This window comes from Mesoplodon mirus (genome assembly GCF_964341445.2).
Source record: "Mesoplodon mirus genome assembly, chromosome: 2".
In the NCBI taxonomy this organism is placed as follows: Eukaryota; Metazoa; Chordata; class Mammalia; order Artiodactyla; family Ziphiidae; genus Mesoplodon; species Mesoplodon mirus.
The window spans coordinates 84,051,203-84,065,377 of NC_138977.1; the positions used below are offsets into that span (position 1 = coordinate 84,051,203).

Here is a 14,175-nt window from a genome sequence, read left to right on the forward strand (position 1 = left end):
TATAAATGCAGGACTGAGTTCTGTGTGAGGGCAGATTGGAGTGCAGGGGACAGAGAAAATGGCCTGACGGTTTGATAGAGTTAGTCCCTGGTAATCCATGGCCTCCTTTGATACCTGGCCAACTTCTCCTTATTAACTGCGACAGAACACCCTCCCACCCTGCACTCACGGCCTGTGGATTTATCATCTGCTTTAGAAAAATGTATTTAATAAATTTGCTTTAAAATGGTTATTCACTCCAAAGCTAACACACTGTATTTTTAATTGTCCAAATGCATAGGTGTTCCCTTTTATTTTCCCACCTGTTTATTTTTCATTGATGTTATTCTTAGCTATTCCTCATGGTGGAGAATTTGCCAGATTGACTTAAATCTATAGGAAATTTTCTCTCTAAAACCAGATAACCAAAAAGTTTCCTGAAAGTATATACAATCACAATTAGCAGTATGATACATTTCACTGGGTCCAGATCAGTTTACCTGTGCATAACCTAAGAAGCTTATTTAGTATATGTTCAGGAAAAATAAGGATTTACTTACTTAACTATTAAGGGAACAAACTGTCACATATTTTTATATGTATAACACTTTCAAAATTGCAATTAAACAGTTATTAATGAAATTATTCTGACGGAGAATTTTTTATTTGACTTGCTGGTTCTATAGTTTGTACTTGAAATAAAGACTGAATGGTAAAAAATATTTCATTTTCCAACAATTTTTATTAGCTTTTTAGTGAAATGATCCAGGTGAGGAAGATCTTTCTTCACTAAAATGAGTGGCTCTGTATTACTGAAATGGAAGGTTTAGGTCTGAGATGCCATAAGCACATAAAAACAAACTTTAAATGGGGATGACGCATTGAATTTATGGGAATGTATTTCAAGTTTGCTGTTTCCTTATGGTGGTATTAGATGACAGTGCTTATTTTAAGGGGGATGGAGTTGAATGTGAAAATATTTGACATAATTCACAGGTAACTTTTCTGAACACTGTTTTGCTGTGGTTTTGCATGGTGGGGACCCTCACTCAATCGTTGCCCTTGGAAAGGCGGTGGGAAAGGAAGTCAGGCCCCAGACAGCAAAGCACACACTGCCCCTCGCTCTTATGAAACCAGAGGCTGCTCACATTGCTTCCCCAGCGCTTGCCTGTGAACTAATCCTGTTCTAGCAGTTTTCCAAACTGCATTTCAGTTCCTTTTACCAAACAATGGTTATTTTTGATTAAGCTCTTGTCCACGTTTCCAATGTTTCCTGTATTTTTGTCTCACGTGGCAATTTTAGTATCTTCTGGTTACTTCCTTCAAATTTTATTAGCTAAATGTGGCCACTTTCTCATATACTTAAAAAATTTCAGTGGGTTTAGAAAACTTAAGACATTCGTGCTTATGTGAAAGGAAGGAGCCGTGAATTAGCTGTTGACTTAGAGGCCGATTTAAATCTGTAATGAGGACAATCCTGGGAGGCTTTTCTGACTGAAGAATCAAATTATGGTAATTTTATTTTAAAAATTGTTTTTTTGATACTTAATTATCAAAACTACCAGCTCATATAAAACTAGAGTTAATATTCCCCACTTTATGTTGGGTTGAATGGGATTACAATGCAGGGATATTTTGTATATCACTGGGGTTGTAAACAAAATGTTAATATTGTTATTAAACAGATACACCTTCTCAGACTATAGTTAGAGCAGATTTGAGGGTTTTATAAAGCAATATAGTTTCTAAAACTAGCAATTAAATCTTGAACAATTTTCTTTATGTAATGGTAAAGTTTATTTCATTTTTAACAACAGAGAACAAAATGTTTAAAATTTGCCGTTTAAAACATGCACATTCACAAAAGGCCAGTGACACATAACACTGCATAGAATTGAATATTACTCGAATTTAATAACTATTTATAAAACAGTGCAATTGAACATCGAGATAAACACACCTGAGAAAACTACTATAATCACAGATTCAATACTCTCCACTCATGCAGCTTCGCAATTTCTACAGCAGTTTCAGCAGGAATGGTTTTTCATGGAGCTGAAAATACTATTTTATCTTTAATGTAAACTGCAATTTTCCATAGTAGCTGCCTTCCAAGGCTGCTTTTTTTAACCTAATAAACTTGAAAATGTGAAAAATGAAGCTTGAAGTAGTAAAACAAACAACAAACAGTATTTACTGCATTTATGGCTTCTAGTCTAGAACCATGAAACATAAAAATATATATTTTTAAATATTCTGCTCACATCTTTGCAGAGCAGATTTACCTATGGAAAGTTGCTGTTAATTCAAAGCAAGCAAGTATGAAATCTAGCTTTTTTTCCCCCTACTTAAGGGAGATTTATTTACTGAGAAGTTTTGTGAGCTTTATTAAGAAAAGTTCTTAGAGGCAAGCTAAACAAAAGTTTCAATTAAATTAGTTCAAATTTGTTTGTAAAATAATTTACTTATTAAAAAAAAGTTGTGTGGAGGACCAATTAATTTGTCCACAGAATATGAAATTCCAGGTAGGCCATGAGAGACTTTTATAAGGCAGACATAAACATCAAGATTTACAGCAATAGCCATGCACTGGCCTAGGCCACTTTACATATTAATTCATGCAAACCATAAACCTATCAAAAACACAGCTGCTCTCATATAGAAAATAAATCAAGACGAAAAATGGAAAACATTTATTTCCTTTCCTTCAAAATTTAACTTACATTCCATTTTAATAGCTGTTGAAGGCTAATTAAAATGCAGCAAAGTATAACAGTTTCACAAGTGACTTCAATTATTTTAACGTGAGAAAAATCAGACTGGTCTCTTCGGACGCACAGGCTCAGCGGCCATGGCTCACGGGCCCAGCCGCTCCGCGGCATATGGGATCCTCCCAGACCGGGGCACGAACCCGTATCCCCTGCATCGGCAGGCGGACTCCCAACCACTGCGCCACCAGGGAGGCCCCAGACTGGTCTCTTTAAGAGGCATTATAGAAATGTTGATCATTAAAAAGCATTTATTAGGCACCGAACTGCATGGTGTTACATTAAATAATTTACAGAAAAGAATTCCATAGGCCTGGTTCATATGATGTGAATAGGGTGGGAATTTTCTCAATGAATTTTGCACATAATTATAGATTTATTTGGTAATATAAGTTTTAGAACCAGGAAACATCAAAGGGCAAACTGCACAAAAATAAACACCAATGATTATTTAGCTTTTTAATAACGATGACATTTTTAGAAATAAAAAATTGTGAATATGCAATCTAGTATTTTCAGAATGGCATTCGTTTCCTGAAAGAATATTTAAATGACGGATTACAAGTGCTGTACCGTGCACACAATGCAGAACAAACTATCATGTGACTTTCATACTGGATATTTAGAATGCAGAATTGCAAAATTAAAATATAAAATGTTATGACCAGAATAAGTGTTGATCTTGAATTCATTTTTTTCCCCAGGAAATTAAGAGGAATCGCTGAGTCCATTCAATGACCATACAATTCATGTAAATGGCTAATACTGAATAGAATACACGTTCACCTGACTTCATTAGAAAAAGCTTTCAATTAACTTTGCCACGTTGCTGAAGCAGGCTCACATCAGACAGAGTGGCATGTGGGAGGGTAGGCAGCACATATGTCATTTAAAATTTACTACATTCCTGAGAAACACCATTTTCCTGCTAATAATTTCTACCATATAGCATCTTTCTGGGTGGGAGACACCAATATATTTTTATATGAGTATGTAAAACATTTAGAAAGTTCATGCTCAATATCACTGTGTACTAGTTAACACTAAAGAAGCAACCTCCAGCTTTTCAGGGTGAAATGAATGAGGATTTTCTGCAGTAAGTAGTATTTTCCGAATTGTAAACACTGTAAAGCAACGGTGTTAGCATTTGCCGGAGTTCCTACAAGGGACTTTTTAATCGAAGAGTGTCCCTTATTTCAGAAAACACACGTTAGAAGTCACCTCAACTGTTTATTTTAATCCTGGTAAAACTCTGTTACTTCCCCCACCCCCCCACCCAAGGTTAAAGAATTAGAGGGTTTTTCTCTAATTAACACTACAAAGTCACTGCAATTGCAATGTTATCTTTTAAGTTTTACCAAGGTGGTCACTCCTTGCTGCCTACTCCCAACTCCCACCCAAGAAGCTAAGAGACTGACTTAATGTTGATAATTCAAAAATAGATCCATGGGACCAAAAGGCATAAATTAGTCATGTTTCAGATCATGATCTTCCACATGATTAACCATGAGTCTTCCACTCATGTTGAAGGGCTCCACAGAAACGATCCATGTTTCAGGATAAAAACAAAGCGTTTCATTTAAGTCAGAAAATTCAGTTCTATTACACACATCACATTTTGATATTAAAATTTTGGAGAAGGATGTCACCTATGAGGTGAGGGGAAATGGAAGCAGCCCTTTTCTGGAACTGCTACGAAGTGTTCCTCCAGGGGGATGTACTTCATTCTTCTTCTTTTTTAAAAACCCTTATTCGTTGTACTTGATTTTTGTTTTTCTTTTTTTGTGGTTTGACCTCAACTCTCATCATGGAGGCCCAGAAAAGCTGCTCTGAATAGTCATTCAGTAGACAAAGACAGTGAAATCTGAATTTCGAACATGATCTTAGACCCTTACGCCTGTAGTCTTGTTAGATGTTTGAATTTATGATTTTCTTAATCTGATCCCCAAATGGGAAGGGTCTGGGGAGTGAAGTATGTCAACTCCTTGCCCCTTTAAGTTCAAATTATGTATGTTATATCCTCTCTTATGTGTAGAAAATGTGGGAGGCATACAGGTAACTAAATAGCTAAAAATACAGAGAAGGAAATAATATATAGCTGAATTTTAAATCTAGATTGAGAAAAAGGACAAAAAAGATGTGAATTATTAAACTCAAGGAGTGATTTGAAAATCTCCTGTCTTCTCAATTGTAGTTGACTTATTTTTTTTAAGAGGAAGTTGTACCTATTTTGCTGGTAAGTCCATTTAAAGGCAAACAGGCTTTTGAATACAAGGCAAAAAGTTTGCTTCAATCTCTGAGGTGTATCTGAAAGCTAGAATTCTTTTTATTTCCACATGAAAGCATTATGTTAAAAATAGTGTAGAAAACTGGTTGTGGTTTTTAAACAGCCCCTTCACCATTTATTGTTGGTGGCAAAATAGGCATTTTCAGATGTCTTGGAAATGCTGAAAATAATTAAGCTGAACACACATTTTAAAGCATATTAACAAAAATCTACTTTTCTTTGTAAAGTTATAGGCTTGAGTAAAATAGGTGTTTTTAAAATGGGTAAAAGGTACTACTTATTTGTCCCAATTAGCAGTGTGTGACTAATTCTGGGAGCTGATTGACTAGTGAACTGTGAAGTCATTCTCAGTCTTATGTACAGGGCAGTCACCATAACACTGGGCATGCCATTGAGGACAGCAGGCATCTCGAGTGGGCACTCATGGGGAAAACCAAAACACAGGACAAAAGCTGAGTCTACGGACATTACAAAGGCCCATGCATTTATCCAACATGGTATTCCAAACACCTTGACAGAAGCATTGGAAATCTCACATAAATATGTAAGCATATTTTTCTTAAAAGAGAAAACTCGAAGACAAAATGACATCACTCAGTCTAAAGCAGAAGCCAGGTTGTTAGAAAAATCTAAATGATGATGAAACCTCATTAGAAAGGATGGAGACATAAATACAGTTTTAAAATTCAGTATCATAAAGACAGTCACATACCACGTGTGCACTGCAACTTGAACAAATAGACAAGACGAACGAGAAAGAAGCATTTGTAAGGCTAAAGGTGCAACATCACAGATTTTAGTAGCAAATGCCTTGAAATACTTGTTTTTGCAAATCACTCTTAGATTTGTAAAGTCAGGCATGCAGATCTTACAGCAGAACTAGAGGTAAACCTTCTCTTAAATTTCTGGGCAAATGACTACTGAATGACAAATACATTTATTAAACTTCTTTGGCAAACAATTATCAAGACAATTTTTGACACAAACACTTTTTATTATTAATGTCTTGTTTAGAAATTTTGCTCAGTGAGTTGCTTCCTTAAGAAGGCTAGTTTTTTTCAGCATATTCTGAAATCTAAAATGGATATCAAGGAGTCCCTTTAACTTACTACCATTTTAGAGATTTGTAAAGGTCGGTCACCTTGTGGTATATCCAAGACACTGATAGTGGCAGCCCCAGAGTAACAGCATAAGAATGCTGACCTATTCTCAGTTTAAGAAAACACTCTGGCAAGATACAAGGTCATTTTCCATTTCTGTTTACAAAGACTTAGTAAATACTTTAGAAAATCTGAAAGAGATGGTGTTACAGTATAGTTGCACAGTGCTTATGTCTATAATATACATGAATCTGAATGTCAGTCAATGAGATGAGTTCAGATCCATTTCCCCTCCTTGGACCAGGCTGGAATTGGTCAGCAGATTCTGGTGAAGACCTGGGAGCTCCCCTTCGAGATGTGTCAGAGCTGGCCTCTCATCCCTCCCCCCATCACCACTCTTCGGGTCTCTGCTTTGTGGTATCATACGCTCTAATCACTTCAGACTGTGAGACGATTCCATTTTCATCTTGAGAGAAAGCATACCCGTCTGTAAGTTAAAGATAAAATAGAAACGGTCATCTTGAAGTCGCTGGAAATCTCTGTTATTCTGAGTGTTGAGTGCTCATTTCCTAACTTGGGGAACTAATGCATCCCTCCCACCTTTAAAAGCATGAAGACACTGGTTTTTAATGTCTGTAAAAGGTATAGACTCAACTGCAAAATGAAGAGTGAGATGATGGTAGCTTAGATTCTAGGAGCTGTGCTCCCTAGACGAACAGATGCTCTCGGCCCCCCTCAATTCTCCCTTCAGCATCTCAAGTCCAGCCCCTCTAATGTCTGCTTCCTGACTAGCAGAGGGGTGGGGAGTGCAGTCAAGTGGGTGCATGTATTCCATAGATCAGGCGGATAAGAGGTAAGGAAGAATAAAAGCAAGGAAGAGGAGGAGATAAACACACACAACTTCAAATAGTGGAAGTGCGCTCTCCTTCCCTCAGAAGACATAATTCTGGGCTCTCAGCATCTACAAATAAACTCACTCATGCCCCAGCCTGGTCCAAGGGGGCTTGGGGATAAGAAATGACCTCCAAGGGAATCACATCTTTAGGAAAGGCCTCTTGAAGTATAAAGAGCAAAAGCATTAAACATGAGTATATATCAATGGAAATAAATTACATGTGGAAATAACATGAAACAAATGATATATTACTAACACACATACATTTACCACAGGGCTTTATATATTATATTCTTTTTTAGATCCTTGAAATGTTAAGAGGGTGTGATACCTAATAATTTCTTACAACTCTAAATATTAATAAATATTTTTGAAGGGGAAAATACATGTTTCATTGTGCGATGTTTCACATACATGTCATTGTGTATGAAAGCTGAAAAGGCTCCTGCAAAGTTATTCAAGTAGGAAAGATAACAATACAGAGTGAGCTTTAAGGAGTTCAGATTTATTTCACTGGTTCTTTTTAAGACTTAAGGAAACAAGGGGCATGCAGGAATATTTTTCTTGAAGTGAAAGCAGCAAGATTTTCAAAGGCTCTATCTCTTTTGCTGAAAGTGAGATGGCTGTGGTCAAAGGAGTCTTTAAACATTTGTTATTTACATAACATATTGCAAATGTGCAAAACTTGTTTTGGGTGTTAACTGTAAATAGTTAAATATCTCTAAAGTTAAAATACTGCTCTCAGATCCTATGAGGTAATGGCAGAGGATGTGTTTAAAAAAGAGAACTCAAATACTTACGGAGCAGGTTTTGTTGCAATGATTCTGATGGGTACAAGTTCACGTGGTTCTTCTTAAAGACATTCTTGAGCAGTTGCGCCCTCTCCGTGAGGCTGCAGAACAGGTGCAAACGTGTGAAATGAATGATCAGCTCGGCGGAGAACCCAGAGTGCCCACAGGACCACCAGAGAAAGTCAGACTGACACAAAAGATTGCTTGAGAAATCCGGAGTCTAGTGATTATTTCAACCCCATTTTCTCAGACAGCAAATGAGGTTTCAAGTACTGGATACTTTTGAGGCCATTTTTTCCCCCCCTGACAGCTAAGGAGAGTTTTGTCCCCAGTAGTCCAGTCAAAAGATTTCCCCACCCCCAGTTACATTTAAGTCAAATACGGACACAGAACCTGCACAATATAATTAATAAAAAATGCAAAGTCTACCAGTTGTGTTAGTGGCTTCTAAAATCTTGGAATTTAGACTTACTACATATAGCAAGCATGGCATTTTAGAATTAAAAAAATCAACCATTACTATACCTTTTTCCTACTTTGCACATATTCTGGTGTAAAATACTTTTTTTTAGTTATACAGAAAAATATGAAAAATTATGCAAAGAAGAAATTTCACAGACTTTATAATTAGAAAAATTACATTACCACTCTAATATGGTATGAAATGTGTTCCTTAATTTCATTTTAAAATAAAAAAACTGTTTTCAGAAAATAATTTACTAGGTAAAGTGACAAGAAAAAACACGTTTTTCAATAAACGTTTAGAAGAATCTTCTCTGCAGAAACAAACCCATGTAATTATGTAACTACTAAAAGCAGAATGCAAGAAATAATGCATCTGTTTTTCTCCCCTGCACACAGAACAGTGTTTCACCCAGTAGGGAGTCAAATACTTGTCGGATAAATGAATTTGAGTAATAATTCCAAAGTACACTTTTAAACATCATCAATCCTCCCAATCATGCCGTTTCTCCATTGGTTGATTTATAAAACTTTGCTTTGATATCAAACACATAACAAACATGAAGAGCTAATAAATAATCCACATGTGTTGCAGCAAATGTTTATGCAATTTTGTTTTAATCACTGGAATTGACTCAGTGGACAAATTTCCATCTTTTAGTTTCCCCACTTTTAAGCTTTAGTTAAACTGCTGTAAGTTATGTTAGTTCTGTATATTGCCAATTTTTTTAGACCCCGAAAGGGAACAATATTTATCATATGCAAAAAAAAAGGATCATCTGCAAAATGAATTCATTGTAATTACACAAACATTTAGGCTTTTGCTGAAATAAAATATTTAGAAATGTTGACATTTGTAGTAGTCTTACACACATTTTAAAAAGTCTAAGGGTGTTAACTGCTATTTATTAGACATATTTTATTGTCATTGGGAATTAAGGCAAGAAAGCTAATTAATCTTAAAACTCCAGTGGTTTTGCAAAAATTTGTAAAACTTGTTTTTGGTAGTGAAATAAACAGATATGGGGAGTGAGAAGGAGCCATTTTTACAGAGTGACTTTTCTTACTCTGCTCTTAAAATGATCTACCGTTACAGACCCAGGGACTCATAGGGACACTAAAATATGTAACCGCTTTGAGGAAGTCGGCAGCTTTAGCAGCAGGTGGTCTGATGTTGTTAGCAGAGCATCGTGGATGGGGTGCTTAGCAAGTCTCTGGTGTTTAAAACTGAAATGACTACAGAAGACTAGAGGACGGCAATGTATCATGATAGAGCTGCTTCTTCCCAAAATACATTTTCCAGGTTTCAGGCTGGCCTTCCTGAATGCATGATACTTTACTACTATAACATGATACTTTAATATTACAATTATGGAAGCGATAAGAAGGCAGATGTGAGAATTGCCCCTTTCATATTATGGCAACCTAAATATATGAGATAATGTAATTTTGTTTTGTAATGGTTCATATAAGGCTAGTTTATCACTCAGCTGTTACATCAAGTTAATGTCTAGTGTTAAAAAAAAAAAAAGCAGTAAGCAAGTCTCTTTCTGGGGAAAGAAGCACACTTCTGTGGAAAGAGCCTGGGCTTTGCAGTCTTACTTTGGTTTAATTCTGAGTCTGTTACTTATTAGCTGGGTCACCTTAGGCAACCTTTCTTGGACATCTCATGGAGAACAGGAGGACAATTCCTAACCTCAGGCTGACGGAGGATTCAGGGAGTTGTATAGCTTCAACCACAGTTACTGGTACTCAGGAACCACTCAACACTTAGAAGCACTGGTTCTTCCCACCCTTACCATCCCCCAGATCCCAAGGAATTTATTATTTAAAAAAACCCAACTAGAACAGAGATCATCACGAAACAAAAGATACTCGGTGAGGATCATTTCTGATGCCTTGGTTTATATTCAACATTACCTCAACAGGAGAAGTCTATTGCTGAACATGAGTTTTCACGAATAATGCCCCTCACTCCACTTCCTTAGGAAAACGACTAGGTTTTTGTTTTTTGTTTTGCTTTTTGCCTTAGCTACATCGGACCTCTTGATAGAACAAAAGCTCCCTCCTCAGAATATAAATGCCGTTCATCGGAGGGTGATTAATAAATAATAACTGATGATGATTTGTATTTCTCTAGTCCTATCCCACTTTTGGAGAACTACTAATCATTTCAAAGTTATGCAGTTTCTGTGCCATCAATATTTATGGGTAACTGATATCACTATCAAGCCACATTATAAAATATACTGGTAACATGTTAACATTAATAGACATGTTAAAAGTTTAGTTTTTGTTGAACAGTTTAACACAGTGTGAGAAGAAAAAAAGACTCTAGGATGCCTTCTAACTAAAACCACATCTTATTCACAACTCTTGTTCAGTAGTTTTACTCAATTTGTAGGGTCTTTCATGTACATACCAAGCTATGTAAGTTTTCGATTTATTTAATGCAATCACACAACTACCACTTACGTTATTTCCAAGCCTGTTAAAATGCTGCAACTTAGATATCTGGTGAGGTGGGGTGGAAATATACCACGTTTTAAAATAAAATTTCATTTAGAAATACTAAAAAAAAAAAAAGGTAATAACTCATTTACTGTCCTGGAACATGTTGTCTTAAGGTATTTTCAGTTATCTTTGAAGAGTGGTCAATTTGCATTTGTTTTTTTTTATTGGGTTGCCAAGCTATTTTCATTCATTCATGAAATGTTTTAGTGCATAGCATAGGACAGCTGTCCTGTAGTAGGCAGTGGTGGTGGGGAGATGAACGATGAATATAAGAAGGCTAACTAATCTCTGCTCTGGAGGAGGTATTTCATTGTTCTGTTTCGTTTCTTTACAAATGTTGGATGGAACCCTCATCACAGGGATGAGAGTAGGCTGGGGGAAAACATTTGATATGTCCTCCTATCCTAATCACCTCCCCCACCAACCCCGCGCCTCCGCCCCAGCCTCAAAGAAATTTATGTAATCCTGATGTAAAACCCAGGTGAAAATTGAAAAATATAGTTTCTTTTCTATTAGTTCTGGGGCAATGTTAAAATTGCTTTTCATTAAGATAAACAATACAGAGAAAAGCTGGGAGAGAACACCATCATCACCCTCATGACCAAATGATCTGACATCCATACTTCCCTACTGTCTTTTTTAAAGCTAAGGCTGTGGGCCAAGCAGTGGTGATGGACAAATTAATAAGGACTGACCTGAAGATGCTGGGCTAAAATTCTATTTAGTAACGGCTGATGATGATATGCTGGCTAATGTCTACAGTTAGATACAAAAAATTATGAGACTCATTATTCATACTGCCTTACTATAAGATGCATTGCTTCACACACACATGAAAGGTATCCAGTAATAACTGCCCTGTCTCTAATGAGCCCATTGTCCACAACCCCTTATTTTAAATCTTTGGGATTTTGAATTCACATTTTGTTTTGTTTTGTTTTAGAAAAAGTAATATGTTTCACACAATGTGTAGATGTAATACTCCCAAGTGGGATCTTAGAGGCCCATATTCCAAAAATTAATATTTCTGCTATAAAATACAGGAATATTACATTGTAGAAAAATAAACACGATCAATGTCCTTATATTTATAGTACAAATTGTTTTGGTTTTTCCAGCAAATTTTGCTATAAGCCTATGGAAAAAATTGAATTTCAAAGCTTTTTGGACTTTGGGAATGAAGATGCTTCGGCTCCCTAGTGTTGGAGCATGTCCACATAAAGTAAAAGCAAATAACAGGATTTCACAGCTTAAAGTCATTTTCCTAACACACACAAATAAGCCATGGCCTCACAGTATTAGGAATAAGGTTTGGCTTTATTCTCCCAATTTTTTAGACTTAAACTGATTTCTACCATAACCCATGGCTCAAAAGCAATTACTTAAACTATGAAACATACCTTTTTCCTCAAAATTTTGATGTAAAATTAAAATATATCTAATTTGCTGGAAATTATGATAAGTGGCATACTATTTCTATAAAAAGGACTAATTCTTTTAACCAAGGTGTTTCAATTTTTGAAAATGAGTAGAGATGAGAAATAAATTCTTATAAATACTAATCTGGATACGGTGCTTACAAGTAAGTTATAGTTTCTCTGACACTGTTTCATTTTACATCTAGCTTCACTTCATGGTAGTGCTTAGTGAACATTAAAAAAATTGGGATGATCAACCCGCAAGATCTTTCTTAAGAATTGCATCATTCTATGACAAAAAAAGTAAACAATCATTAACGCTAGGCGTTACTAGTTTGGGAAGTGTAACCTATATACTTCTATGTTCTTGTTATCACATTTTAATTTAATTACCCACAGGTCAACCCCACTACTCAACTATCCTTTCACCCACCCTTTCATTCGTTCGTTCATTCATTCCTTAGTTAACTCTCTTGGCCATACATTCATCCACTCAACAAATATTGACTAAGTGCTACTATGTTCCTGGCTCTGTGGCTGGTTCTGGGCTGCAGTTAAGACTAGGACAGAGGCCTCTCCTACAAGGAGCTCCGTCTAGTAGGGGAGACGAACAAGCATAGGGCGAACAAATACACTATATCATACTGCAATAAACGTAAAAACAGAACAAACAAGATACAGAGATAGCAGAATAAGAATTGATTTTATCTGTGAAAAGCTGAGGGAATTGCATTTGGACTGGGTTTTGCAAGCTAGGAATTGGATTACCCAGCCTGTAAGAGGGTACCAGCTCTAGACAAGGAACAGCATGTGTGGAGGCCGGGAGGCGTAAAATAATGTGGTGTTCTGGCACTCAGGGAAGGCTGGTATCAGTAGAATACACAGAAATCACTATTTCTTCCTCTTTGAAAAATGCAGATGAAATTAGCTAGTTTTTTGAAATTTGACATGAGTCTTATTCTCCAAGGTTTCTGAAAGAGTTCTATCAATAAAATCAATCTGACAATTTCTAAACTGCCTTAGAATGTAGTTTGGTGTGAAGACTTTTCCAACCAGTTGCCTCTTTTCCCCTTTCACAGATCTTTTTCTCCCCCTTCCTCTAGCTACCATTTAGCAGGGAGACACCACGCCACACTGACCATCGCCATCCTTCTCTTCACCGATTGGCAGCAATGGCAACACAGGGTCCCTACTGTACTAGGGGTTTTTGTCTGGGGTATTCAGCTAACATCTAACTTAGTCCTGTGTCCTTAAGAAAAGCTGAACAGCTATTTTAGGCAAATGAGCTGAGCAGCAGCAGGAAATTTATCAGATGCATTTTCTTGGAGAAGCTGGTTGTCATTTATGGCAGAATTCACTTCTTTCCTTCTAGGTTCTCTGATTTATTTAATGTAAGGGACTACACACATCACAGACTCAGGTCTTTAGGACCCAGAGATCAGAGGTCATCACATGGAACCCTCAGCCTGACTTACGAATTGTTGAAGTCAACGATATACTATAAACGATGGAAAACCAGTATCACATGGAGGGGCTTAACGTAGGTTTTATTAACATACAAATAGGAGAAATTTACTAAGGGTAGTAACAGTGCTATCAGTAGACTTTCCCTAATAATTGTGAATAAATATTTTTGTTCACAATTTTGTGAGCTAGAACTCTTACCACATCCTTTTTACAGCTAGAGTGAAAAAACATTTACTGAGGAACTATTTATGAAAGGCAATAGAATAGATGTTGACTTGGAGGTGAAGGGAAGAGATGAGGAGAAGGTGGAGGGAGGAGTAGCTACACCTGTAACCCCAAAGGTAGCAGCCCATCAGGTACACAGGGACACCAACTCGGAGAGGCAACGAATTGTCATGTTAGTGGCAGGCTAGTTTTGTTGCCATCCTACGTTCTTGAAAAGCAGCAGCAGGAGGCAGAACAGTGCATGGTTAGCAACAGGGTTTCTAGAATCA

The 14,175-nt window shown here is 36.6% G+C and overlaps 1 protein-coding gene across 4 annotated transcripts in view; it reads right to left on the minus strand.

Annotated features, from left to right (window-relative positions):
- Positions 1–5,487: 5,487 nt before the first annotated feature.
- Positions 5,488–14,175, minus strand: part of ATP8A1 (ATPase phospholipid transporting 8A1) — a 242,792-nt gene continuing 234,104 nt past the window's right edge. For all 4 annotated transcript variants that reach the window (XM_082611029.1, XM_082611027.1, XM_082611028.1 and 1 more), the window contains 2 exons: positions 7,830–7,921; positions 5,488–6,621 (listed from right to left, as the gene is read on the minus strand). In XM_082611029.1, coding sequence (XP_082467155.1) covers positions 6,524–6,621; positions 7,830–7,921 — 190 coding nt within the window. In that variant the 3' untranslated portion in view covers positions 5,488–6,523. The remainder of the gene's footprint in view (positions 6,622–7,829; positions 7,922–14,175) is intronic.